This window comes from Saccoglossus kowalevskii, chromosome 3 (genome assembly GCF_978046115.1).
Source record: "Saccoglossus kowalevskii chromosome 3, keSacKowa6.1, whole genome shotgun sequence".
NCBI lineage: Eukaryota > Metazoa > Hemichordata > Enteropneusta > Harrimaniidae > Saccoglossus > Saccoglossus kowalevskii.
The window spans coordinates 11036190-11063758 of NC_140643.1; the positions used below are offsets into that span (position 1 = coordinate 11036190).

At 37.2% G+C, this 27569-nt stretch overlaps 1 protein-coding gene and 1 long non-coding RNA gene across 3 annotated transcripts in view; one reads left to right on the forward strand and one right to left on the reverse strand.

The window, feature by feature from the left end:
- Positions 1-26098, forward strand: part of LOC100372091 (hepatocyte growth factor receptor-like) — a 31574-nt gene extending 5476 nt beyond the window's left edge. Inside the window, exons 2-21 of one of the 2 annotated variants that reach the window (XM_006822118.3) lie at positions 9762-10882; positions 11456-11647; positions 15192-15323; positions 15826-15944; positions 16450-16585; positions 17068-17408; positions 17588-17726; positions 17906-18042; positions 19219-19389; positions 20144-20252; positions 20766-21113; positions 21284-21454; positions 21681-21987; positions 22089-22208; positions 22407-22490; positions 22768-22949; positions 23154-23263; positions 23395-23557; positions 23657-23793; positions 24022-26098. In XM_006822118.3, coding sequence (XP_006822181.3) covers positions 9794-10882; positions 11456-11647; positions 15192-15323; positions 15826-15944; positions 16450-16585; positions 17068-17408; positions 17588-17726; positions 17906-18042; positions 19219-19389; positions 20144-20252; positions 20766-21113; positions 21284-21454; positions 21681-21987; positions 22089-22208; positions 22407-22490; positions 22768-22949; positions 23154-23263; positions 23395-23557; positions 23657-23793; positions 24022-24196 — 4362 coding nt within the window. In that variant the 5' untranslated portion in view covers positions 9762-9793 and the 3' untranslated portion in view covers positions 24197-26098. Of the gene's footprint in view, positions 1-9761; positions 10883-11455; positions 11648-15191; positions 15324-15825; positions 15945-16449; positions 16586-17067; positions 17409-17587; positions 17727-17905; positions 18043-19218; positions 19390-20143; positions 20253-20765; positions 21114-21283; positions 21455-21680; positions 21988-22088; positions 22209-22406; positions 22491-22767; positions 22950-23153; positions 23264-23394; positions 23558-23656; positions 23794-24021 lie in introns of those variants that run through there. The other variant, XM_085496763.1, reaches the window with a different exon arrangement.
- LOC144360318 (uncharacterized) lies at positions 9181-9531 on the reverse strand. Its single transcript, XR_013422199.1, has 2 exons — positions 9391-9531; positions 9181-9222 (listed from the first exon to the last, which is right to left on the reverse strand). It is a non-coding gene; the product is annotated as an uncharacterized LOC144360318 (long non-coding RNA).
- Positions 26099-27569: the final 1471 nt, after the last annotated feature.

The window sequence follows — 27569 nt, forward strand, 5'->3', positions numbered from 1 at the left end:
TCGGATTCCCTCAAAAATTAGTTTTGACCTTTGTTACCTATTCCCACATCAGAGTGAATTACAGCATTAATATTTGTTCCCCGGGAATCTTTACTGGTATTTTCGCTCAGGAACACAAGGACTGGACATAAGTCGTTTGGATCGAACGATTTCTTTTGCTTCAAGTTCGTTGTATGCCCAGAAACATGGCAATATTGTTATTTTGGTGAATATACAGATCATGTAGGATTTTGATATACCAATCGAACAACTCTGTACTGGAACTTCTCCTGTATGAAAAAGTTCTTGACAATGGCACTAGTCCAAAATGGAATTCCTTTTCAACATGAGACTCTGGAAAACAGGTAGGGCCTGAAGGTAGCGTCAACATACAGCATTAATGGGCAAGTGACAATCCCTTTTTTAAAATCTCATTTACTAGGATTTCCGCATTAAGTAACACGTTATCATTATATCAACAAAAAATAAGAATTTCTTTTGTCCAGGTTGTATAATGGATTCTATAATTAATACATCGTGGGTATTTTTGTAAAGTGTACCTTTATATTGTATTACCGGTAAAATATGCTCACCATTAAAATGATAAAAACAAACACTAACCGTGAAATACACCCATAATTGTCACTGATGGAATATTTTATATTGAAATTTCTCAGGCTCAATTTTATTTTGTTGTATTGCAACACATTAGTGATATGGTGACCCCTCGCTAAATCGCGGGTGTCAGAGTCCAAACAAAAAACGTGACATATCAGGGTTCGTGAGGGGGGGGTCATGAGTTGAAAACGGATAAATAGCACATATACACACATGTGTTCGTAGTAAGTTTTTTTTATTGAAAAACATCACAGCTACCATGCCCACATGGATTCAACTCATTGTAGTGAATTTTATAGAGCTATATCAAAGGCAGACCGGCCGAGAAGTACGTAAAGTCGCGATTTGACACCCCGTCAACACCTTATTTAATTAAAGGGGAACTAAATAGAGCCTATTTTGGTGTTTGTATTTATCAAGTTAAGTATATTGATTATTAATTTGAAAAAATAAATAAAAAAAATGATTATCTTCAGAGTTATGATGATTTAAATATGAGAAACCATAAACCTGCGAAGAACTTCCGTTTGCGCCATCTTGCCATAAAAAAACGCCCTCATGAGGTATAAACAGGTAAAGGTAACAAAGCATGATGACAAAATAGTATCTGATTAAATATAAGCAACTTAGGGAGCCATAGCTGGCTGGACTGGTGAATTGACTTCTAGTCTAGGTTGTTTCGACTTTTACGTTAATGTTATTTACAAGCATATCAACATACAAACATTATGAATGTGCGATTGATCGAGACAGGCATTTTGTTTTGTTTTTTGTCTAACTGTCTAATAAATGCTGTTTCCAGTACTGCACTGTGCGGCGTGCAAATTATTCAAAGTATGGATGCTGGAGTATGCAATCTTGAGTTCGTAGGGTGGTGGTGGAAACATTTTCGTCCATGTATTCACGGGGCTGCAATGGCAAATCATGGGACAAGTGTCACAGGAACACCAAACAATCGTTCACAGACTTCCGTGTAATTTGAAATAAAACCTTCATCCGAACAAGGGGCATCGTCGACGATATACTCTCATCACTCACACTGGACTGATCTGAATCGTTACAGTATACCGTACTTCCCTGATCATAAGCCCGGAGGCATGAACACGTAAAAGAAAAGTAAGGGATGAGCTTGTACTCGAGGACCAACTCAGAAAAAAATGATTTTGTTTTGGGGTTAAACACTGTAACCATCTTGCAAACAACGAAAAATTATCCAAAAAAAATATTCGTTCACCACGCCGGGCTCGGGAAAATAATACTTATTTTTGAAAAAAATGTGTCATTGATTTGAACGATACTTACAATGAAGAAACAAACATGTTCATAAAAAGCACACACATTTTATTACAATACGATTCACATACCGTCTGAATTTACTGTGAAATAATAGGTAGGGTCTGTGAGGAAACAGTGGACGAAGGCATTTATCATTATCTTCGTTTTGGTATTTTTTCGATCGTACGCAAACTCTCGACGCAAAACAATTTTCCACCATGAGGTTTTTCAGCACGATTTGACCTGGAACAACTTCCTTTGACATAACAGGTCATATCTTTCATTAACCAATCAAAATGATGTGTCGTAATGATGAAATTTTCCGATTATTGACGATGATTTTTTAGGGCAATGCGGAAGTGAATTACCGCAATGTTAAAATGCGATCAGTAGCACTGATTGCAATGAAAATAACGATGATTTTTTCCCCTCAAAACTGGCGATTCGCAATTTCCGAAATATAAACGACGGTTAATAGTAACCGTGGGTAAACTGAGTGTGGAGGAAGAATTTAAACACCTTTCTCGGTCGCCAACATGTCTCATCGTTCAAACCCTAGGCCTTTCATGATAGTCTCAAAGTAAACCATGCCCAATAACCAGGTACACGCCTTGACGATCAAATTTGTGGCTTTTCGAAAGCTACTACTCAAAGAAATATGGATTATGGAATTGCAACATCGATGTTCATCCTGAGTAAATGACAGAATAGAAACGATGCGAATCACGTTGTGTACGTTCGCCATGCACTCTGAACTTGAAATTAATGCGAGTTTTCTCATAAAACTAAAAGCATGAACCAAACTAACATGCCAATCATGTTTCGTGTTGTATGTATTTATTACATTCTCAAGATGGCTGCCCCAACATCCGGGTCATGGGGTTACTAAGGACTAGGGTCATAGGTCAAATGGACTATATAGCAATATAGTCAATATCGTAACATCTCTCTTTACATAGTTTTTTTGAACAATAAAACTAAAATTGATAAACTCTTCGAAACGAGCATAAATCTATAGCACCATAACACTAGTGTAAATAATGTTCAACAGTTCAACGTTCACTAACAATATTCTCATCAAAAGTCCATGAAATTCGAAATAATGCTCAATAGTTTATACTTAACACAACTGTTCAACGTTCAATTAAATGTTATCATCAACAGTCCATGAAATGCGAAATAATGTTCAACAATAATTCATACTTAACACAACCGTTCAACGTTCAATTAAATGTTCTTAACAGTCCATCCTTTCAACAGTTAGTTCAAGACAAAATCTTTATAGCGTGGTGGCATTCTAACAGCTCGCGTACTTGAGCGTATTGGTGATGTTTGTATCGGTGGATCTGTTGTCATCGGTAACTTCACTGCTGGTGATGGTGTTTTGTTGGGTTGTGGTGTTAGGTCGCGATGCATATTTATAGTTGGAGATTCACATGGTTTTATGCCGGTATCTGTATCATGCTCTATTTCTGGTGATATCACTTCCTTCGTTGGCCTTAGGAATTTCCTGTTTCTTCGATATGTGTTTCCATTGATGTCGACGTTGTAAGAGCGGGGTGCAACTTGTTGTGTAACAATTCCGTGACGCCATTTTCCTTCTCTGTCAGTAGGTAGTGCTTTCATTCGAATTTGCTGACCTATTTGTAATTCGGGAAGTGTTTTGGCATGTTGATCATAGTAGAATTTAGATTTACGACGACGTTGCTTGATGTCATCTGTAACTCCGTCAACTACTTTGGGATGTAGTAGTCTATTTGCAGTAGGTATTAGCGTGCGAGTGCGACGTGACATGAGACGTTGTACCGGACTGCTGTGCGTTCCTTCAGTCGGTGTGTTTCTCCAGTCAAGGATTGCTTTCCAGGGGTCTTCATTGTTTCTTTGTGCTTTCTTTATGATTCTCTTTGCTATTTTAACTGCTGCTTCTATCTTACCATTAGATTGACTATGATATGGTGATGAGGTAATTACATTGAATTCCCAGTCATGTGCAAATCTCTTGAACTCGACACAATCAAATTGTGGACCGTTGTCTGACATAACAGAATCGGGAATCCCATGACGACTGAATTGTATTTTACAACAGTTTATGATCGTTGTTGCTGTTGTGTCAATTACCTGATCCACCTCCCAGTAGTCTGAGTAATAGTCTACCATTATCAGGTAATCTTTACCGCGGCACTTGCATAGATCCATGGCAATTTTGCTCCACGGTCTATCCGGAATTTCGTGGGTCATGAGTGGTTCTTTCTGCTGATTCTGTTGATATTCGTTGCAGGTACTGCATTGACTTACAGTGTCCTTTATTTCTTCACTCATGTGTGGCCAGAATAGAACGTCACGTGCTTTACGAAGACATGCTTCAGCTCCTAGGTGACTGGAATGTACGCGTGCTAGCATTTCAGGACGCATTACTTTGGGTATTATGACTCGTGGACCTTTGAATAAGACGCCATTTTGAACACTGAGTTCATCTCGATATTTCCAGTATTCACGAGTGATGATTGGAGTTTCTTCTTTGATATCTGGCCATCCCGCAAGTATTGTCGTCTTAAGTACTTGCAGGGCTTCATCTTGATGTGTATGTTGTTGTATCTGATGTAATCGTTGGTCAGATACATTGAGGTATTCTGCTGCGTTAATGTTCTCTATTTCTGTATTGAAGTTTGTTTCTCGTTTGATGTTGAAGATTGCGTACTGTGGTGTATCGCGTTCTACTTTTCTCTGTGGTAGGGAAGCTCGGGAGAGGAAATCAGCGATGTACATTTCTCTGCCTTTCTTGTAGCGTACACCCAGGTTGTATTTCTGTAGGCGGAGTAACATTCGTTGTAGTCGTTTTGGAGCGGAGAGAAGCGGTTTCTTGAATATGATTTCAAGTGGTTTATGATCAGAGTCGACGCTGGTAATGTTACGTCCAAGTATATACTGATCGAATCTTTCGCAGGCAAATACGATTGCGAGACACTCTTTTTCAATTTGAGCATATCGTTGCTCAGTTGGAGATAACGATCGAGAGGCGAATGCGACTGGTTGTCCGTTCTGTAAGAGTACTGCACCCAGTCCGACTTCACTTGCGTCACATTGAATGGTTGCTTCTTCCTTCACATCATAATATCTTAATACTGGATGGTTTGTTGCTAATTTCTGTACTTCTTCTATGGCTTTATCATGGTGGGGTTGCCATGCCCATATAGCATCGGTATCTGTTAGTCGCCGAAGGGGTTCACACGTGTCTGATAAATGTGGCAAGAATTTCGCTAGGTAATTTACAAATCCAATAAATCGCTGTACACCTTGTACATCCTTGGGTTTAGGCATTTCTATGATTGCACGTATCTTTTCTGGATCAGGACGCAAACCCTCTGTTGTCAGTAAATGGCCCATATATCGCACTGATTTGAGACGTAGCTTCAATTTGTTCTTATTGAGTTTGAGGTTTACTTCTCTGGCACGGTTCAGCAACCCAATGAGATTTCGATCGTGATCAATGGCTGCTTCTTCTTCTGTGTCACCACAGCCGTATACCAGGATATCGTCTACGATTACCTCAACGCCGGGTAGTGATTCAAGAACTTCATGTTGTCTTCTCTGAAACTCTTCTGGAGCGCTGTTTATACCAAATGGCATGCGGAGCCAGCGATATCGCCCGAAGGGAGTCCAAAATGTAGTCAGATAACTGCTTTCTTGGTCTAGCTTCACTTGCCAGAACCCATCTTTTGCATCTAAGACTGAAAATGTTCGTGCATTCGTTAGTCGTGGTAGAATCTCGTCGATAGTTGGCATTGGATATCGTGCACGTTTCAAGGCTTTGTTTAGATCTTTGGGGTCTAGGCAGACGCGTAGTTTTCCTGGTTTCTTGACTGCGACCATGCTGCTGATCCAGTCAGTCGGTGTGGTAACTTTTGTGATTACCTGTTGTTTCTCTAATGATTCTAATTTAGTTTTCAGTTCTGCTCTCATATGAACTGGTACCTTTCTTGGCTGGTGTCGCACTGGTTTCACGGTTTTATCGATTTCCAGATGATATAATCCGGGTAGACATCCAAGACCCTCAAAAAGATCACTGTATTGTATCAGTATTTGTTGTTGAGTGAGTGGAGCTTGCTGAATGTTGGCTATGTAGTCCGTCTTGTCACGTGTGGTGGTTGGCTGCTCTGGTTCTACAGTTACCATTTTGATGTGTTGATTTATGTTCACCGTTAGTAACTTCAGTAATTCACAAGTCTCAGCTGACAATAGTGGCTTCTGCATTGTATCTGTGACTTGGAATTTCAAATTGTATGTGTTACCTAAGTAATGGCATTTCAGGTTACACTGTCCAAGTGGATATATCGTTGGCCCACCATACAACTTCAATATGGCCTTGCTTGTCTGTAATTTTGGATCTCCATCTTGTTTAATTTTACAGTAGTCACTGAAGCTTATCATGTTGCATGTGGCCCCACAATCAAGCTGACACTTCAGCGTGTAGTTGTCTTCATTATTGTCACTTAGATTGAGTGACACAAACCACTGCTTTCCTGTTGTTTTCACTGCTCCTATATAATGCTCTATGTGTAGTACAGATTCATCAGATGTGTAGTCATCTTCTATCTCTTCATCTACCATGTGTATTCTACGCTGATCATGTTGTCTTTGCTTGCAGACTTTTGCGAAATGGTTCTTCTTACTGCACAGTTTACATGTTTGGCCATATGCAGGGCATTTTTCTTTGTTGAATATGTGTTTGCCACCACAGTAACGACATCTTCTTGGTCCTTGTTGTTCAGACTGATATTTGTCACGCTTTTGTGTATCTTGTTTACCCTTGTACTTCTGTTTCTGTGCATAATGAACAACTTGTTCTTCCGGGTTGGTGCCACTAATTTTCTTCAGCTGCATTTGTGTTATTTCACTGCTTCTACACATCTCTATGGCTCGATTTAGGTCTAGTTTTGGCTCTCTTAACATTCTGGCTCTTGCACTATTATCTTTGGTTCCCAACACTATTCTATCCCTGATCAGTTCATCCTTGATGGCATCAAATTTACATGTATTAGCTAGCTGGCGTGACATACTGATCTATGGCTTCACTGCCGTCTTGGTCACACGTGTTGAACACGTATCTCTCATAAATCACATTGCGAGTGGGTTCAAAGTGTTTTTCTAGTGCATCTAATATTTCTTTGACCTCTTTTCTCTGAGCATCTGTCATGTCGAGATGTTTATATACATGTAAACAATCCTTTCCTAACACTGAACGTAGCGTGGCTACCCTAATGACATCATCTTTCTTATTTAATTCTGTGGCTATTTCATAGTCTTCCCACTGTGAACGGAAGAATGACCAGTTTTGAACAAGATCGCCTTTCATTTCCATGACCGCTGGAACTGGAAAGTTATTAGAAGCCATATTTTTTTTTTTTTTTTTTTTTCAATATTGAATGCACTTGTACGTGGATTACGGTAGTGCCGGCAACGGCGGTAATAATACGGATATTCCGTCTGCGAACGAATGTGTTCTTTTCCCGTTAAGGCTCACTTACTGAACGATCCTTGCATGTGAGGCACTTCACTACTCTCATCGAGTCTTCACGCTTCTAGTTCAGTCTCTTTTCTGTGAAATTTAGTGGCTTATCACACCAAATTATCCCACTTCTGACACCATGTTTCGTGTTGTATGTATTTATTACATTCTCAAGATGGCTGCCCCAACATCCGGGTCATGGGGTTACTAAGGACTAGGGTCATAGGTCAAATGGACTATATAGCAATATAGTCAATATCGTAACAAATCACGATTATTATGAAATGAAACACACCTTTACACGCATATTTTAAAGAATATCGTCGACGCCCAGTAAAAACACTCTGGGCTTATAATCGTGAATGCCCTCAACTCGATAAATACCAAGTATAAACATAGGGATGGGCTTCATACTCGGGAGGGGCTTACGATCGGGGAAGTACGGTACTTTAACGCAATTGGGCTTTCACTCTCAGAATACTGTGAATCAAACGCATAAGGCTCTAACCCAAGTTTTAAAAAGCACAATGTGCATATAAAAGTTGAGTTTATACTAATAGTATGCAATGCTTGGCAGCATGAACGGCTATGTACAATGGCGTATACGAATGCGATCAGATACTAAAACGTCATAGCTTTGAAAAGTACCTGGATGTTAAATATGTTCGTTCGTTAATTATTCCCCTCCATGAATGGCCTCCATGGCAAGCACTTCAAATGCCTATTCAAGCTACAGTTATAATTAAAACAAAATTAAACCACTGCAATATTATTTCGAATACAGTTTAGAATATACACAACTATAAATTAAGGCCGCATTTAGGTTCGCTTTTTAAGTCTAGCGGCTATCATCCTTCGTATAATTGACGAACAGTACGTGTTGTCTGCTCCAGCCCTTTTACGGTCAATTAAATACAAGATGCAACGAAACATTATTTCTTTTACTTGCTGGGATGTAACTTTTCCTTACTTCTGTTACATCCGAGTTAACGTATACCAATTCTATAGCTTACAAAATATTTGTAGACTATTGTCAAGTAATATGAGAGGGTGCACTAGAAACTAGCTTGGATATACGTATATTATATCCCAGTTAACGTATATGCATTATTACTCCCTTATACTAAAATATGAAGTTACACAGATAGGGAAAATGTCTCATGGCATGGAAAATCAATTCTTTCTTTTGTCCAGGTTATATGATAAATATTTTTAGTGTGTATGTATTAAAATATGCAATCATAGTACACATGCAAAGCAAACAAAATTATGTGAATTTGCATTGGTGGTTGGAATTTCCATACAGTACATCGTATTCCCAGATTAACACCGGTTGTTAATGGCAAACACAAAATTGGATTCTCAACTGTTGGTGAGTATATTTGAAAAATGTGTCATTTGATTTTTTTTAAAGTAACATTTCTTCAAACAAAACAAACAACTGCCCAATATAATCTACGATTATATAACATCTCATGCGCGAGATAAGGGTCTCATATGAACAAATATGGCGACTTTGGCCAACGAGTACAAACTAAGTCATTACCAAGCATTAACTCGTACTTGTGATTTCCATTCATGATTGGAAGAGCGCATTTGATTGTGTTTATCAATATAAATGTCGCACATGCCTGGCGCGACGACCACCACCCTTTAGAACTTGATTTCTCACGTCAACAAATAGAACTGGTGATAAAAGCACTGACCATTTGTTTTACACCTGGGCTTGATAATTTTTCGATATAGGGCTAATCCAATGCTGGTGAGACCGACTGGACAAGAACGCATAAAATTACACCCGGTTTTAATGTATGAGAGATCTTTTATTGATCAACCATTCAATTCTGTAAATAACAATAAACAAAAAACTATTTTCAGTAAAAAATACATCACAACAAACTCATTCCCTTACTCAGTATTATTTGTATTAACTCAATTCACATGTCTAAATTTGTCTCAGAAAAATGACTAATGAGTTATGACATTAAAATTACTAATAAATTTTAACTCACTACTGTGGCCGGATATAATTACAGGTTAGACGTCTCTGGTTAGCATTTGAGTAGTATCACAGGTTAGCAGCTTTGACTATATATCACGACTATATATAGCGACACCATTCGCTACATCAGTGCGAGCTGCCATTTTGAATCTATGTTTTGATTCCTTTGGCGCTCAAGGGCGCCCTCAATGTTCAGAAGTTAAGTTTCACTCGAAACAAATGCTTTACATTGGGTTTTGACCATGGAGCTAACAAAAATTAGCTCCATAGTCCCTCAACGGTGTTGATGGACGGTGGACTGACCTAGTTAACATTCAAATCAGTAGATGATTTGGGTAATTGTTTATTTGATTCAATGATCGTCAATATTTGTTTTACTAGATTGGAGCACTTATACGTACAACAAAGAACACATGGAGAGAAAGACAAACAAGTTTTCGAAATCGAATATGATGCTCAGGGTGACAATTGTGGCATTACAGTGTGTCACTATGTGGAATATTGCTGCAGGACAAATGCCTGTGCAATCGCTTGACAGACAGCTGGACGGGGAACTGAGTTATGTGGTAGTAAACCAATACAATGGCGACATATATTTGGCAACCAATAGATCATTACATGGGGACTCGCTGTTTACTCTGTCCAGACTGGACAGTGATCTAAACGTGCTGCAAAGCGTCGATTCACAGGACCATATCAGATTTATGGTAATTGACTATCAAGATAACACCTTAATTGTATGCTCTAGTGTCACCTTGTCTTGTCAATCACTCAACCTTCAAACCCTTGAAGATGCTATGCCAAACAACAACAAGGCGTCATGTGTTATTTCAAATCACCTGCATCCCGTGTCATGTACTCCGACTGGTGTTGACGTGGCTGCTTTCTTTGGTCCAGGACCAGAAGGCAGACGTGTGTTGTATGTGTCAACCACAGCGCAACAATACCCAAGTCCTGACTGTCCAACACCACGCATGTCAAGTAGGCAGTTGTCTCCAGATAATTTTCTAAGTGTACTGTCGATAGGAGAACAGAGAGCAGAAGTATTTCCATCATTTACTTCCCAGCATACCGAGTACACGGACGATATTGTTTATGGGTTTCACTATAATGGTTACAGTTATATCGTGGGGACATTTCAAATGGAATTTGGGATTGGCGATGCACGTATTGCTCGGGTTTGTCAGTCTGATGCTTCCTATACGTCTTACATGGAATCACGCCTCCGATGTGTGAATCTTAGATATGAGGAGATAATACAGGAACAGCTAGTGTCATGGGCATACATGACAACGATCAGCCCTGAACTTTCAAACAACCTTGGCTACGATGAAGGCGAAGACATTCTGTATTTTGTTGTAGGAGCATCGCAACTTTGCCTTGTTCGTATGAAAGACATAGAGGTCGGCTTTGAAACAACTGTCCGAAACTGTTTAAATGGAGGAAATGTTGATTCTGTGGCGCCTAAATATGAACAACGTGCGTGTATAATACCGAATAACGTGAGTGACAGTTATATTTATTTATTAATTGTAATTTATACTATTACTTCTTATTGGTCGGAAGCGTGTCTTTAATTATGCAAGCAGCGATACAATACATGGTACATCTCTTTTGTGTGTGTTAATAAGTAGACCCCAAACGTGAATTAAACACAGTACGACATTGTTGAGTCCTACTGTCGACTAAATGTTGTGCGCTATGGACATAATTTGTAATGAAGAACCTTGTCACCTTCCAGTACTTTAGGTTTAAAATTGACAACTTTTCAGAATTGCAAACAATTGTTACAGTGGCTTTCTCGTGAACTCGGAAGTTTTGCCGACCACCAACACATAATCGAACATACGGAAATTACCTGTGTTTTTTTCTAATTATGTCGATTAAGTCGATTTTACACGTTGTCGCCAACAAGAGCCCACTCGAATAAATTTTGAAACACCGAATACTGGTGCGAATTTTCATTAGTATAATAATTCGGATATTACAACATATTAGTAAGGTTACTTGCAATTTTGAATAGTGATATACCTTGCCACACTTGTTGAATAAACATTGTGTTATTTCTTCTATAGACTGAAACAGATATCCGTGATGTTTTGTGTGGAATAAATATACCATATCAAACTCCAATTGCAGCTGTCGATGCTATTTTGGGTGTGGCCATTCTAGATGTTTACGAGACAAGACAAGCGGCTATTTTGGAAACTGGTGGACACCATGTAATTGTTTATAATAATGGTATCAACATCGGCCAATGGAATATGGTAAGTTGTTTAGAATCGGGAATGGGCATGTACCGTAAATGCTTTGTCTTTATTACCAATCAATTTGGCACGCTTTCCCTGCATCAGCGTGTGCCCGAATTAACCAGTTAGTGGGAATTAACACTCATTGAACATACTGGTTGTTGAATTCCGAAATATAGCCGTTAATACAATACAATATAATACAATAATGGTCGGCTGAGATTGTTGTTCTCAAACCTTCAGTTTCTTGCCTCTGTTTTGACAAGGTGGTTAGCGATCAAGATGGCTGCCGCTTACAGAAAGACCACCTCCAACGCCAACGAGTCATCTAACTAGAAACTATGCGATACGGTGCGAGAATACTGATGGGATTCCAGTTGAAACAGTTGTGAAGACAATTGTTGATTTGATGGGGGATCAGTAATATTGAAGTAGCCTTTCACATGAATCGATCTGCCATTGTTTCTCTACCTGATGTGTTACTTTGATATGCCACTGGCATTGACATTGGAGACTGGCACGTGTCAATCGAACCTCTAGTCCATCCACCCGTTTATCGCATATTACCTTTACGTTTACATTTACGTTTCATTCGACGAATTGACATGCTTTTCATGTAAACATAAATAACACACAGAAAACATGTCCAAACTAATAATCAATAGATATTCAAATAATACACAGTGAAGACAACGGTGATCCAAATAACTCTATCTATATGCAACAGGTGAAAGGTAATTTAAAGCCTACCGATACATTGACGAATGAAGACGATGAGGAAACAGATAAAAATGGCACAATACCACCAGATACTGTTATAAAAAAATCATGCGAGTGATCTAACAGTTAACACTTAAACTGATATAGTTCATCCAAGAACACGACTAATACATAAATAAAAATAGAACTGAACCAAATTTCGATGGAAATGAAATTGAAAATGTTACAGAAAATAGTTCAATTTATGAAGAGAGGGTACAACCTGCTCTTTCCCCTTCCATTGCACCATCATCACCCCCTCACCTCCTCGCCCACGTTTATACAAAAGTGACAGTGGTTAATTGTAAGCAACATCCCAAGGTTACTGTTTCCCTAGTTTTCATCACTCCATCACTTGATTTCACTATTGTATCCCCGCCCACCTTCTGAAGTCCCTCTCTATTTTGTTTTCCACAGCAGCGACTGTTAATATTTTGTCACAGTAGGCACGTTTTACTGAATAGAAGAAACTTCTTGCACCGTGACAGCTTGTTAAACACAAAAAAAACACTGGTCTTTCTACGCGTGCGCGAAATCAGTTTCTGAACGAAAATGATGCATGTTACTATTTCTTTTTCCAGTTAGAGATACAGAATGGCAATAATTAAAAAATAAAAATATTTCATCTCAGGTGCAAAGATAGCATTCACAAAATCATGCACAATTTTTACAATAATCTGTACATACCTAATAACATTGACATTGAAGCTCAAAATAATCTTTTAGAAGGGTTGTCGAAACTACGCGAAATAGACCGTGATGAGCCAATCACATTTGCCGAACTGAGTGCTACTGTCCAAAACAATATTCTTGACGGGATACCAAACGAATTCTACAAAATGTTTTGGCATATTATTGGAGTCGATTTGTGCGATGTATTTACTGCTGCTATAAACGAAAATGTGCTCCCTCTATCCTGTACAGATGGGTGATGTTACCAAGCTAAAATGCTGGCGGCATGTGTTATGCAGCGTTTACAACATCTTCAAACGCTTGCATTGCGTCTGCGCAGTGTCATCACGGATATTTGTTAAGATGCTGCACGCCTTTGGATTTGGTGACCGTTTCATTTCTTACATTCGCCTCATATATGCCAATACCCTGGCCTCACCTTACAGCAAAACTAAACACTCTAAACTCACTGCTAACTTACAGGCAGGATTTCATTTCATTTGCTACATGTTTACGGGCATGGATTAAACTCCAATTTACATTTTCTGACCAAACAAGTATTGTGCCTTGTGTAAAGTACACCTTTACATCACCTGGCATTCTCCTATTGTGAACTCCTTCAGGTTTGAAAGTCGGTAGATAAAGTGTGTAAATTTTAAACCGTAAAACCGACATTCTTAAATAGCCACTTTTTAATTACCCACTCATTTTACATCCCATAAAGAACGAACCTTTTGTGCTCATACACTTTGTGGAAGCGGGAATAAGTAAAGTCCGTTAGTTAGGCTTAGAAACGAAATAAAACTTGGCTAGATACCACTGATATGTCGAATAGAATTATAATCCATACGAAGTGTACTCTTTAGCTCAGTGTTAAAGTTTTCCACGATTTTATTCGCACCAAATGGAAAAACAAGAGACTGCACCAGAGAATCCTGGCGCGCCATTTTTTAGAATGTTAGCCTGTTTTTGTTTTTGTTTTCCATTTTAATCCAGTAAGTATATTTGACGTAGGATTAGGCTTAACTAGAATTGCCTTTCTGAATAATTGCCACGTTTACACGACAGCATTCTATCGGAGCCGAACTATGGCTCCTCCCGCCGATTAACGCGGTCAGGCCGAGCGAGTGCCGAGATCCGGCTGATTTCAATCCAGTTCGTACAAAGCCGAACGGAACAGCCCCTCAATTACTTAGTATGTAGAAAAAACACGGCTGAAAACGATTTCGGTGTCTTGCTTGTGTTGTTGTTTCATTACAAGATACGATACATGTCAGAGTATTATACTGTTGAGCTGAGAGAAAAAGGTAACAGTCATGAGTCTGAGACAATGACTTGTGTTACGATTTAGGTATCTCGAATAAACAGAATAAACGGCAGCTAAAACATGTTAAATGTAGCAGCATATACACATAGGTTATTGCAATGCAAATTTACCATCTTTTTATTGTTAACTGTTGTGACATGTGTCAACCTAAACCTAGTAGGAACACGTCACCGTACCGTGGCCGCTTCTACGATATTTATCGTTGGTGTCTTTAACAAGTTTCTTCAATTTTAATTGGATCTGTCCAGTTGTCCTTTCAAGTTTTTGTCGCACACTTTCGTACTATTTTTCTATTTCTGGCTGAGCTATCACTCCATCGTAGTATTTCTTTACCCTCCCAAATATATATTAGGGTGCGCACCTCTCCGTCAAGACAGACATTACAAACGATGTTTTTCTCCGCCATAATTTGAAATGAGGTTACTTGAAGAAGACTATTGAGGGCGTGACTTCGCCCCGATCGCTGGGCCCTAATGCGTTTACACGGCCGGAGCCATGTCAGGGTCCAATCCTATCAGAGTTCAACCCCGAGGGTTTATTGGAGCCGGACTTGGCGTACGCGTACACACGGTCAAATTTGTTGGCTCGACACAACTGCCAAACATTTATGATATATACGAAGTTTATTTTATGTCACATTCATTGCATGTCATCACATTCTTTACGTACCATGCGGACTTACTTGATGTTAAGCAAAATTGGAACTCATGCATAGACGATCACTGCTGCGACAAATACGACTGCACTGTAGTTTGTGTGATCTGTTATTGATGTATTTATTTATTTAATTTGATTTATTTTCAGAAAACTATAATACAAGAAGAATATTACTTTAGAGAGTATCCGCCATATCATATATGTTCTGAAATGGTACAGCAGATCAGAGTTCACCCAGAGGGTGAACATATTTACACGTTCACAAATCGTCAAGTTGAAGTAATTTGTTTTATTTCTCTTTTATTTTTACTTGAACACATATTGTACACACAAGCCTGTATTGCTTTCACTCTTATTATCACGTAACTTGTTCTCTCTCAGATTTGCTCATTTAATATTTGTTTGTCATTCAAAACATTTTGTGTAATTTGGGGTAAAAATGAAAAGTCTGATCTGTAAACATACTTACGCTATCTCGAAGATTGTCACATCAGAATCTCGTTTGTTTTTTCTAAATACTTTGCCACCAGAGGGCGCATCAATGTAGCTGGCGAGGACAACCGGGCATAGACAATGTTGGAAACCCTGCTGTTTCAGTTCATATTTTATATGTTGTATTATCCACGTGAGATGTTTAACTCATCCTCGGATTAATAAGCAAATACATTATTTTATTTACAACCAGTGCCATTTATGTATAATATCGGCGTGTTACATACATGGCGTGGTTGCATCATGAAGGTAGTGTACTCATATACTTACGTTTCTGTTCTATTTCTAGAAATCACAAAACATAACTGTTGTCGCAAAATCTCCACTGTTTAACTGCACAGTATACGTACAAGACTGTAATGGGTGCCTGTATAATCCAGTCTGCGGTTGGTGCGAGCTACACAATAGGTATGATTTTGTTCACTTAATCTGTCTTGGATTACTTACATGCAGTCACTGGTTGCCCTTATGCCCAGAGATTCAAAAAGACTATGTGTTCTCATTTTCATTGGGGTAATTGTGTACTGAAATTTACAGTTTCTCATATCGATGCTGATAGATAGTTTAGAAATGTTAGGCAAGCTTTATGAACTAATGGTTATAGTATTCTAAGCAGATTTGGTTGGTACTGGGTGAACTATATGGGCTTCTTTTCTTTCAGTCCGTCTTCACTCGGCAGCAAAGAGTTGTATTGCGTTTATGTGTATGTCTGTCATATCTCGTAAATATATCAATAGTTTTACAGTAAATTAGTATAATATCTGGTTAACAATTCACATGAGCACGGTATAGCTACAATTCTTATAGATACGCAGACAATATCACTCGACACAACATCCACGATCAAGTCCACAAATGCAAATGCGATCAGTATGACGTAACTGATAGTAAGCATATTATCTTTCCTCTATAGGTGTACTTTACAAACTCAGTGTTCGAGTGGAAAATGGCTACGTCCAACAACGTCTGAATTGCAGAATAGAATTGAATTAGGAGTAATTTACGAGCATTGTATCTATATTGACCTCGTGGGGAACTTCACAGTGCAGGTTCGTATTTATCTATATTGACCTTGTGGGGAACTTCACAGTGCAGGTTCGTATTTATCTATATTGACCTCGCGGGGAACTTCACAGTGCAGGTTCGTATTTATCTATATTGACCTCGCGGGAAACTTCACAATGCAGGTTCGTATTTATCTATATTGACCTCGCGGGGAACTTCACAGTGCAGGTTCGTATTTATCTATATTGACCTCGTGGGGAACTTCACAGTGCAGGTTCGTATTTATCTATATTGACCTCGTGGGGAACTTCACAGTGCAGGTTCGTATTTATCTATATTGACCTCGTGGGGAACTTCACAGTGCAGGTTCGTATTTATCTATATTGACCTCGTGGGGAACTTCACAGTGCAGGTTCGTATTTATCATTCATTTTCCCTTGTGCTACATTTAATTTCCCAAGTGAAGCAACTGAACACACGTTTTGTCGTTTATCTTATATTATATGTATTTATTATTTATTAATAGTTTTCCCCTAAATCCGGACTTGCAACACACAATGCAACACAGTTGATGGTAAACGTCACCACCGAAATTCCATTACGCTTCTATTTTGATCAGCCAGCAGCGGTCTACGTGAGCAATAATATAATTTGTGGTGATGTGCAGATTTTAGATAACACATTTAGTGACGATGATTATTCTTATTACGAGTTCGGTTATAATGGTGATTTACCCCCACCGAGGCGAAAAAGGATCGTTAGCGGAGAACCGTTCAGCACAACCACACCATCATCACATACAACAGAACCTCGAAGTTCCAGCATCAGCACAACGTCGCCATCTCAAACAAAAGTAAAAACTACTAGGTAAAAATTAAAATTGTTCCTCGATTTATTTGGATTTCGAAGATTATATTTAACAACGCGTGCCCAATTAGAATTTTGCCATTTAAATTTTTTTTCGTTTAAGACTAGCAAGAAATTGTAATTTAAATTAAACACTTAAACGCGAGTTTAATATATTTTACTATATCTTTCTGTTCAAGATATTACAGTTATTCTTTAATGTGTACATTGGACCCACCGGGTAATGAGCTGTCGTCTCCAGTCGCCGTCCAAATATTTAATTTCCAATTATTATCAGGATCGTTCTGGCTTAACTCTACGGAGAGATTTAGCTTTGTGGTAAGTAGAAATGTTTTCCGATTGGTTTTACTTTCATTACGTACACGATGTTACGTTTGACAATAACTATTTCAGATTTCATGATTACATTTATGATGATAACGATGGGGGTGATAATGAGTTCGATTAACCTAATGATATTAGTTTATAATGTGTAAAAATGTGTTATTTATGTCAAGGTACCTAAGTTGAGATCCTTCGATCCGAGGAAAGGGCCGCGCTCAGGAGGTACCGTTATAGAAATAACGGGTGAACATTTACTAACTGGCAATGACATACACATTGGAATTGCGGGGACAGAGTGCCGTCTACTAGAGTAAGTAACCCTAGGTTCAGTAGTAGACATTATTATATAGTCATACGATAATTATCAGACATAGTATTGATATCATATATGTTTGTTTTCTTCCTTTGATAATATCCGTGAGTTTATGGTTGTCGTCTGTCTGTCGTTTCCGTTTTTGTTGCCAGACATCAGTAGTCTAATCTAATGTCAATCTTATTTTATAAATCATATATAATCTCAGTAAAGTATTTTGAGATATTGGTGAAAATGAGTATTTGGAAGAAAGTAACAATAACCTTCTCTGATGTTTGCCTGAGTGGAAATTTGAAACCAGCATTGTAATTAGATAATCGACTCCAACAGAGATCTGTTTTTGTGTAGCTTGAAAATTCAAATAAAATAACGAAAACATATAATGAAAATAGGGAGCGATAATAAGCACTTGTTTAACCTTGAAGGAATGGTCCTCGTTGCTGTTTTTGTTGTTGTTACAATAACTCAATTTTGATGTGACTAGCATGTATAATTTTCACGATGTACTCAAAAACATAGACATAAATGTACTATGTACATTGAAGATACAAGATATTATTGTTCAACTTCAGCATTTATTTATTCGCAGAATCAGATAATCACAATGATATACACATACCGATCAGTCTTGTTGTCATTTTGTAATATAGCCAATCTTTCCAAGGTATTTTCCATCAAATTTTGCGAAGACATATGGTTGCATGTTTTGTTCTATAAAGGACCATACATGTGATATTAACTCATAAAGAATAGTGTGCTGTGCTCTAATCAGTTGCGGGGGGGGGGCCTCAGAAAAAAAACTGGGGGAATGGGCATCGCCCTCCCCTAAATCAAGCTGAAACTCGTTGTGTATTGATGTCGAGGCGACACAGTTGAAGGGGAATACCTGTCTTGTACCTCAAAATACAGAAAATAGCGTTTCAGAGGGTTTTAATTTTTCCTTCGGCGCGAGGGATGGTGAGCAGACATCGCCCCCCCCCCAATGCACAATTTTGTGCCGTCGCCTCAGCTAATTTATATTACCGAGTTGCCTCTGGAAATCGAACCACAACACGTTTGAACGGTTGAAGCGAGGCGAACATGCATCTCACCATTGTCTCATCTCTCATTTGCTTAAAAGCGATATCGCAGATCCACAAGTTGCCATTTTGCTAATGTATGTTTAACTTACAGAGAGTATTCCAATGATACTCAGCTAATTTGCATATCGGGAGCACATTTGCCAATACAGCACTTTGTGTCGATCACATACAATGGTGGTTACGTAACGCAATCGACACAGTTATACGCCTACACCGATGATCCTGTAATTGACACCATATTCCCACTAAGAACGTTCATAAGGTGAGTATTCACTTCAATTTTGCAATGCTACGTTTAACCTTATATAATGTGTAATAATTTGGGACAGAACAGGGGCTTGCGTTCAGAAAAAAAGATTTTTGTATTGTAATAAATAAAAAGGGTTAAAACAAAATTACGTTTGATCAAATTTTCAATTCATTGAGTCAAAGAAAACATAATAGTCTACAGGTCAAATTTGCTACAAAAGTTAACGTTGACTGTCTATGGTTTTGTTCCCCTGGCCTGCTAGAAGCTACAACGTATGTCAAAATGTTGCTTTACATTTCTCTGTGATGTAATGAACACCCTGTTTGAAATGACTGCTCCTAATGTATCACTTACCAAATGTATATTGTGACATGACATTGATTAATGCGGTTAATTATTTAAACTTTAATACAACTTTTGTTTACGATTTATGCGGTGTCTCGGTACGATGTTGTTATTATCAAGCACAATTGGATATCTTTATTTGATGCGCAAAAACACCTCTGTAATTTATATCATAGTCGAAAATGTCGATATAGCGTCTAAAATGTTTGTTCGGTTTAGCAACTTGAATGCTAGATTGAATATATAAAGGCAAGAAATTCAGTTGATCTCTGAATCTTTGAATAACAAAAGTAGCATACATCCTGTCCAAATTTGGGGAGAAATTATGGGTTAAACGATGAAATACAAAATTTTCAAGTATGTTCGTTTTTCCGAGACTTTGTGGGAATATTGTACTAATATTATTTATTTATTGTTTCAGTGGCGGAGAACTCCAATACGTTACTGGTACGAATTTAGATTCTATAGCACGCCCAGTGTTTGTAGTAGTACTAATTATCAACGACACAATTGTCGACAGGTTCCAGTCGGTGAGTATTAACAAAATTTGTCCCGTTCTCGTATTGTCTGTCCCAAATTTGTTTTAACGTATGTGAACGAAATACCATTATTTTGCTAGCCTTGCTGATACTTGTCTTTGTTGTAACCGTGATCACTTCCGCTTTCCAAATTCCGAATTTGTGAGATGCCAAATCAAACAAAGATGTGCTAGTATTGGAATTAATCTTCCATGATATACCAGCAATGTATTGATTAGAACGCGCCTCATTTCTTCAGCTGTTGTTGATATAATAAATGACACCAAATATTTATTTATTTATTTATTTATTTATTTATTTATTTATTTATTTATTTATTTATTTATTTATTTATTTATTTATTTATTTATTTATTTACTTATTTATTTATTTATTTATTTATTTATTTATTTATTTATTTATTTATTTATTTATTTATTTATTTATTTATTTATTTATTTATTTATTTATTTATTTATTTATTTATTTATTTATTTATTTATTTATTTGTGTTTCTGTACTTAGATATGTCAAGTTCATAATTCAACTACAATGACCTGTCCGTCACCGGAGATTATAATTAATACCGAGTTTAACTCCACCCGGAATAGACGTAGCCCCGTGGAAGATAGTGAAAGTATCGACGATTACTGTAAAATCATACAAACGACGCGAGATGGAGAACACATTGAATTTCGAATCGGCTTTATTTTAGATGGCGTTGAAGCTTATCAGTGGGAAAATATACAAAATCATCTTGACGAGAGATTCACTACAATTGTTGTCGCTCAGAACCCAGAGTACTACATGTTTATGAGTGATAACAATATTGCCAAATTTAACCCAAGTGAAGAGGACTATCTGGTGATTCATGTACGTGAAGCTCATTTTTTCCGCACTTATCCACAGAGAACATTCCGATGGATATCTTTCATTAATGATAACTTCACAACTTTCTGCTTATCAATGCTTTGCATGCTCCCAAGCAACACAATAATTTGCCATAAACTACTATGACAATAAAGCTACTGTTTGTACCACAGGGAGAGCGACTAGACTGTGGTGCATTGAAGTCTGACATTGATATACACATTGGTACGGCGTTCTGCAGTGTTGTCTCACTGTACCGAACCCAGCTGACTTGTAAACCACCGCCCACGATGCCTCCAAGTAGAAGCGAATTTGCTGCCTCTCATGGATTCCCACATGTAATGGTATGTATTTCCTTTCTTGTATGTCTCCCAAACTGCACTTGCTGCCTATAAACAAAGCCAGAGACATAATTGTAACACTATGTATAAATATTCAGTTAATGTTTGGCATGTATCCAACATACACACTCTATTCAAGTCTCGCGCATGCAGTGGCTATTAGTTGCTGCAAATATATGTATACATTTCATTATGTGTATTAATGTTATTACTGTTTTGATTGATTCAGGTGAAAGTCGGGCAGTACAGTGCCAACACCCACTTAATAGGATACTTGAAGTACGTTGATGATGAGTTTACTCTCGAACCGTGGATTATTGCCATAACTGTAGTTGTAGTTTTACTACTGCTCATAGCAGTCGCTGTAATTGTATTATATATTATTAGACGTGCAAGGACACCTCATCCGTCCCTTACCGGAAAATCTAGGATGCGCCCACACGAGACAAATGATTACCAACCAGCTGTTGCCTTCATACAAGGAAAGGACGATTCGGATGAACCAACCATCTACTACATGCCCCCAGATTCCACAGGTAAAATAATATTTCAATGTATTATCATTTACGTTACATTGATATACTTAGTTATATGTAGTAACAGAGATATCTATTCCAACTGTTATATTTATTAAAAGGTTACCAAAAGCGTATAGGTATTATGGATCAACTGGACGAAGATCTGCGCATCAGAGTGCAGGATACTCTTATTGAAAATCATCTATTGAGCCTTCGAAATAATGACGTCATTGGCAAAGGTAAGCTAATGTGCTTTACCTTAATTAAAGTGAATATATTCAGGACGTGCGTGAATAGAAAAAAACTTCAGCCTCAGACAAAGGTCCATACTGTCCTGGGCATCATCTCGTCATCATTAACATACGATGTTGCTACAGGTGGTGGTAGTGGAAGTGATGATTTGTTAAACTGACTTTATATTGTTTTACTTTACAAAGGTCAGTTTGGACGAGTTGTCCTCGGAGAACTCAGAAACACAATTGATGGAAAGGTGGAGCAAGTGGCCGTCAAATCATTGAAAAGTAGGTGGATCATAAGATGTGGTAATACACAATTACATACCATAACGTCCACATTACTGCGTTAGCTTGTCATTCATACATACTAACTAATTCATTACCGTTATAGAGTTTCATTCGTTTTGCTCAACTTGACACACTGGGCCTTATTAATCGGTGTAGTGTAGACGGATAGATTTATTACACATTGTTCTGAAGGTTTCTGTTTAGTTTATGAACACTTGCAATTGCAATTATGAACATTACATTACATTAATTTACATTTCATTCTTGGTGACAGGTAGCAACGATATTGAAGATGTCAAAAAGTTCCTAGAAGAAGGGATAATGATGAAGGATTTTAATCACGTTAATGTCTTAAGTTTGCTTGGTGTGTGTATCGATGACAACGACTGTGTCCTGATTGTTCTCCCATTTATGGCACATGGAGATTTGAAATCGTATATAGAGTGTCCGGAAAGAGTGAGTAGCATTATGATCTGGAGAGGTTGGATTAGATTAGGAGTTTAATTATGACAACTACCGGGATTAGTTGTCTCCAGGTACATTGTGTATTACTAGTATTTGTATTTTTTAACACTTGGAGAAAATACTCTGGTATTTAGTTGTAAATAATTCTCGCTTCACTCTACAATGCATCAAATGATATGTGTTATGTTTTGGCAGGAGGTTTCCGTGCGCCAACTTATAACATACGGACTGCACGTTGCGCGGGGAATGGAGTACCTAGCTTCTCTAAAATTCGTCCACCGAGATTTAGCTGCCAGAAACTGTATGTAAGTGCGATTCATAATTACAGTATTATTATACGTGCATTATTTACTGTACGTATGTTATGATATATTGGCATTTATAATTAAAACAAGAATCCAGACTGAAACCACATTGATATTATATATTTATCCAGGGTCGACGAATCTGAGACTGTGAAGGTATCCGACTTTGGTCTGTCACGTGACATATACGAACGTGAATATTATGCCAGCGAAGATAAGAAAGCCAGACTGCCGATCAGATGGATGCCTTTAGAAAGTATTAATAACAGTCGATTCACTACTAAGTCTGATGTGGTAAGATCCGTAACACTAATGATTATATACTATGTATGGATGTCCACTAATTCCCAACCGTCATACGCCCTCAATATGTTTATTTGCTCTATTTCACAGTGGTCCTATGGAGTGTTGCTATGGGAGCTCTTGACAAGATGCGAACTGCCTTATGCAAGTATTGATAATTGGGATATCCCAAACTACCTGAAGAATGGACGACGTTTGCAGCAGCCTAGTTACGCACCGGACGAATTGTGAGTGACATATAGTGTCCAATTGTAATCATTTAAAATACGTTGTTATTGTCATGGACAAATACTACCAGAAAAAGAGAAATGAATGTCAAATAAAGTTTCTCGTCATTCATACTGTTATTATTATTTACATATATATAGCATGAACACAGTGAATAATACAAGCTGTGGGCGGAGCCCAAGCAGCCCTATAACCAAGCTAATAATACGTCATTCAATTCAATCCAGGTATGACATTATGATGAAGTGTTGGCATGAAGATCCTTTCAATCGATCCAGTTTTGAGTCCATTGTTACTGAACTGCAGGGTCTTCTGAAGGAAGGTGAAGATGCAAGAGAAGGTGACAAACACTACTACCTATATCCAGTGAAAAGTCCCCATTATTTGCAAGTCACAGCTTGATCGCATTATTCTATACGGGTAGTGAATTGGATTCAGTGTCTAATTACTAACAAGATAGTTCCTGATTGGGTACCAAACCCTAACACCTTGTAATAAAATATGTTTGGCCCAGTTTGCAAATTTCTGTAATATGTCTTATTACGTTGATGTTATCCAATGTATTATGTTACATCATCGTCATCAATACAATTTTACAAAATGTGCGATACTTCAGCAAACGTTACAACTAGGAATGTTCAATCCTACGTTAGGTATACGCTGTTAGACTTATCGTAATTGTTTGTTTTGTTTTATAATTGCAACAATAAGTTCCAATTCCATGCAAACCGTGTATCTTACGCTGTGTATGTCGGATGGGAGTCTTATCAAACACACAGTAGTTCGACGACTGTGGTGGTTTAAAGCATTGCAATTTAAGGTTGACAAGCGATATTATTAAATTAGATGTATTTGCTTATCCAATATACTAATTATTATTATTTGGTTCAATTCATATGTAATGAGCAACGGAAATTGTATCACGCTGAAAAAGGTATCGGTCGAATACGAAGTCACTCATAATCGGTCACTTTCACTTGAGTCGCTATTGTTTTCACAGAACCGCAACTATAAATTTCGTATTTTTTAAGTAGTTGTTTTGTAAACGTTATGCTTTCCAGCATGTATACACATTGTTGTGTTTATCCTAAAACGGTCATTTGTTGCACATTTTTTGTTAGTAAAAAACGTATATTCACATTTTGATACTGTTCCTAATATTCAATTGTAATCTTTTTAGTGAATCTCAATTTCATCACCCAATTAATCCACAATGAACAATGTTATACATTGCCAACAATCTTTTGCACACACGCGATGAACATTTTCATTAACATGCATTATGTTTATAACACTACTCATACCACTTGTGTTTTGAGTTTGTGTTTTATATATATAAATCGATCAATTTAATTAGCCAACATGTATATTTATGGGCAGTTTTCTTCTCGTACGTATAATGGGATAGGACTACTTAGGTATGTTAAGAAAACAAATAATCTGCTAGTATTGGATATTACGTTTGTATGGGTCTTAAACGGAATACATTATTTTTTTTAAAATTTTGCTGTATTCTCTCGAACATCGACATAGTCAGCAAAAAATGTTACCTGATGGGTTTTTGCAGTACATATATCCTTTGTTAACCATTCACTTTCATTTTTATATTTTTGTATGTTGGAACTTGCCTATTGTTTTATTACAGTTGTTAGTAATCTAGCTCTATATGCATCAGTTTACCATCTCGTTCAAGTTCGATTATAGTAGATCGCGCATCATAATTTCATGAAACATGATTACAACTATGGCTCTGATATCTATAATAATGACTATTATTAGGACATGCTGTACTTTTAAATATGAGTGATATATTAGCTGTCTATATTCAATTTGTGGTTTGAACTGTTTTGTTACAGTCTAGGAGTGCAAATATAGACTGTAGTGAAATGAAGAAAAAATAAAATCATAGTAGTTGAAATAATTCTTTCCCATATTGCCATTGCCTGTGATTGTAACAACTGAGTATTTATTTGTCCAATACCTTGTGAATTTAACTATTTAGCAGCTAGAACAAGTGTTTCAAATACATTTTTGTTGATAGCATTTGTTCTCTAATTGTTTTAATGTGAGAAATTGTACTCCATGACTCAACCTTTGATTTTAATTATATTTGCTGTGTTATAAATCAGCCTAGATGACATTTTTGATAAGAGGTTTATAAAATGACTTTTTGATTGAGGAAGACTTATATAGTTGCTATGTTTTTAATAATAAATGGCTCTTACAGGCGTGAAAATCTTCAGTACTAATCTCCGCATCTAATTATAAATAAATTTTTTAAATTTCTTGCTCTGTAGCATATAACGGTGTTTACTGTGTTTTCTGTAATTGTCATGTTCATGAGTCGCTATTTTAAGTGTGGAGGGAATTAGTATTGGTGTACTAAGAAGTATTAGAAAATGCAATCAGTGTGTACACACGACGTACCAACAATAACCCATTTCAAAATCGACAGACCGTTCATTCCACACATAAATCTATTAAAACGTATAATTGAAATTCAGCTGATTCAGTCTTATGAATATTAGTATGTCCGGTCTCTATGACAGATTATTTTGATGGTTATTTACAATAACCGTGTTAGCAAAGGTTGTCGGCATACTAGTACATGGTGTCAGCGGATGTCATCTAAATAGTAATGGATTCCGTGCGAATCTCAATAGTCAGCAATTGATAACTATGGTCTTGACCTTCCGACGTCGCCTTTGATATACTATAATAATACTTTAATTGATTGGTTGGTTCAGTGTTCAAATAGATGAATATTTACTATGTAATTGGCCGTGTGTAATCTTAGGGGGCGGTAGTTTTTTTGCCAGCAGCCCGATTTCAATATGTCTATTATTATTACTCCGAAGTGTGTATTACGGTAAATGTGAAGATGTAGATATTTTCATGGCACATCTGAACATTTGAGTAAGTTCATTACATAACCATTGATGCGATATTTACAGGATTACGATATAGATGTCTGTCTAACAAACAATTATTACTCGAGTAACGTGTTGCTTGATATATTACTTATAACTTGGTTTTACTTGTGTTCGGTACCTACAATTTAACTCGAACCAATAATGTTCCCACCAAATTTTGTTTAGATATATTTTTACTTGAGAACTAAATTCATAGCTGCTTTGGAATTTGTACATTCAAACTTACTGAATATTCCAACACTAGTTTTACTCATCTCATTTCACAGAAAGAAACACCAAGGAAACATAGATAACGTGATCAAAATGTTTGTGGAATTGTTGCTATAGAAACAACATAAGTAGAATTACAACCTTTCTACCATTAATTTCCAATTTGTGACAGATTCTTTATTTCTTAAATTATTTCCATAATAAATATTTTAATGTAAATATTGACAGGTTGATTTTATTTACAAGTAAGTCATTGATTCCAATCTATAATAAACAAATATGTTTCAATATTCACATGATACATTGGATCAAGCAAAAACTATTGTTTACTATACTGCAGACTTCCGTCTGGAATAACGAAATTTACAAAATGCTATGACACTATATACTTGTCAGAGAGTAACACTGAAGATGAGTACTCAATAAATACGTGTATGTCACGAATCTACATATCAATAAGAAAATCAAAATAATAAACAAATTGTACAAACGATTGAAAGTAATATAAAAGACATGTGTCGTATCACACTATATACGACGGTGACAATCTGTTCCTGGACAGAAGACTGCAATATGAGAAAGGTGGGTTCTTTGCAACTGAGAAACGGTAAATTAAAGATAACGATCGGGCT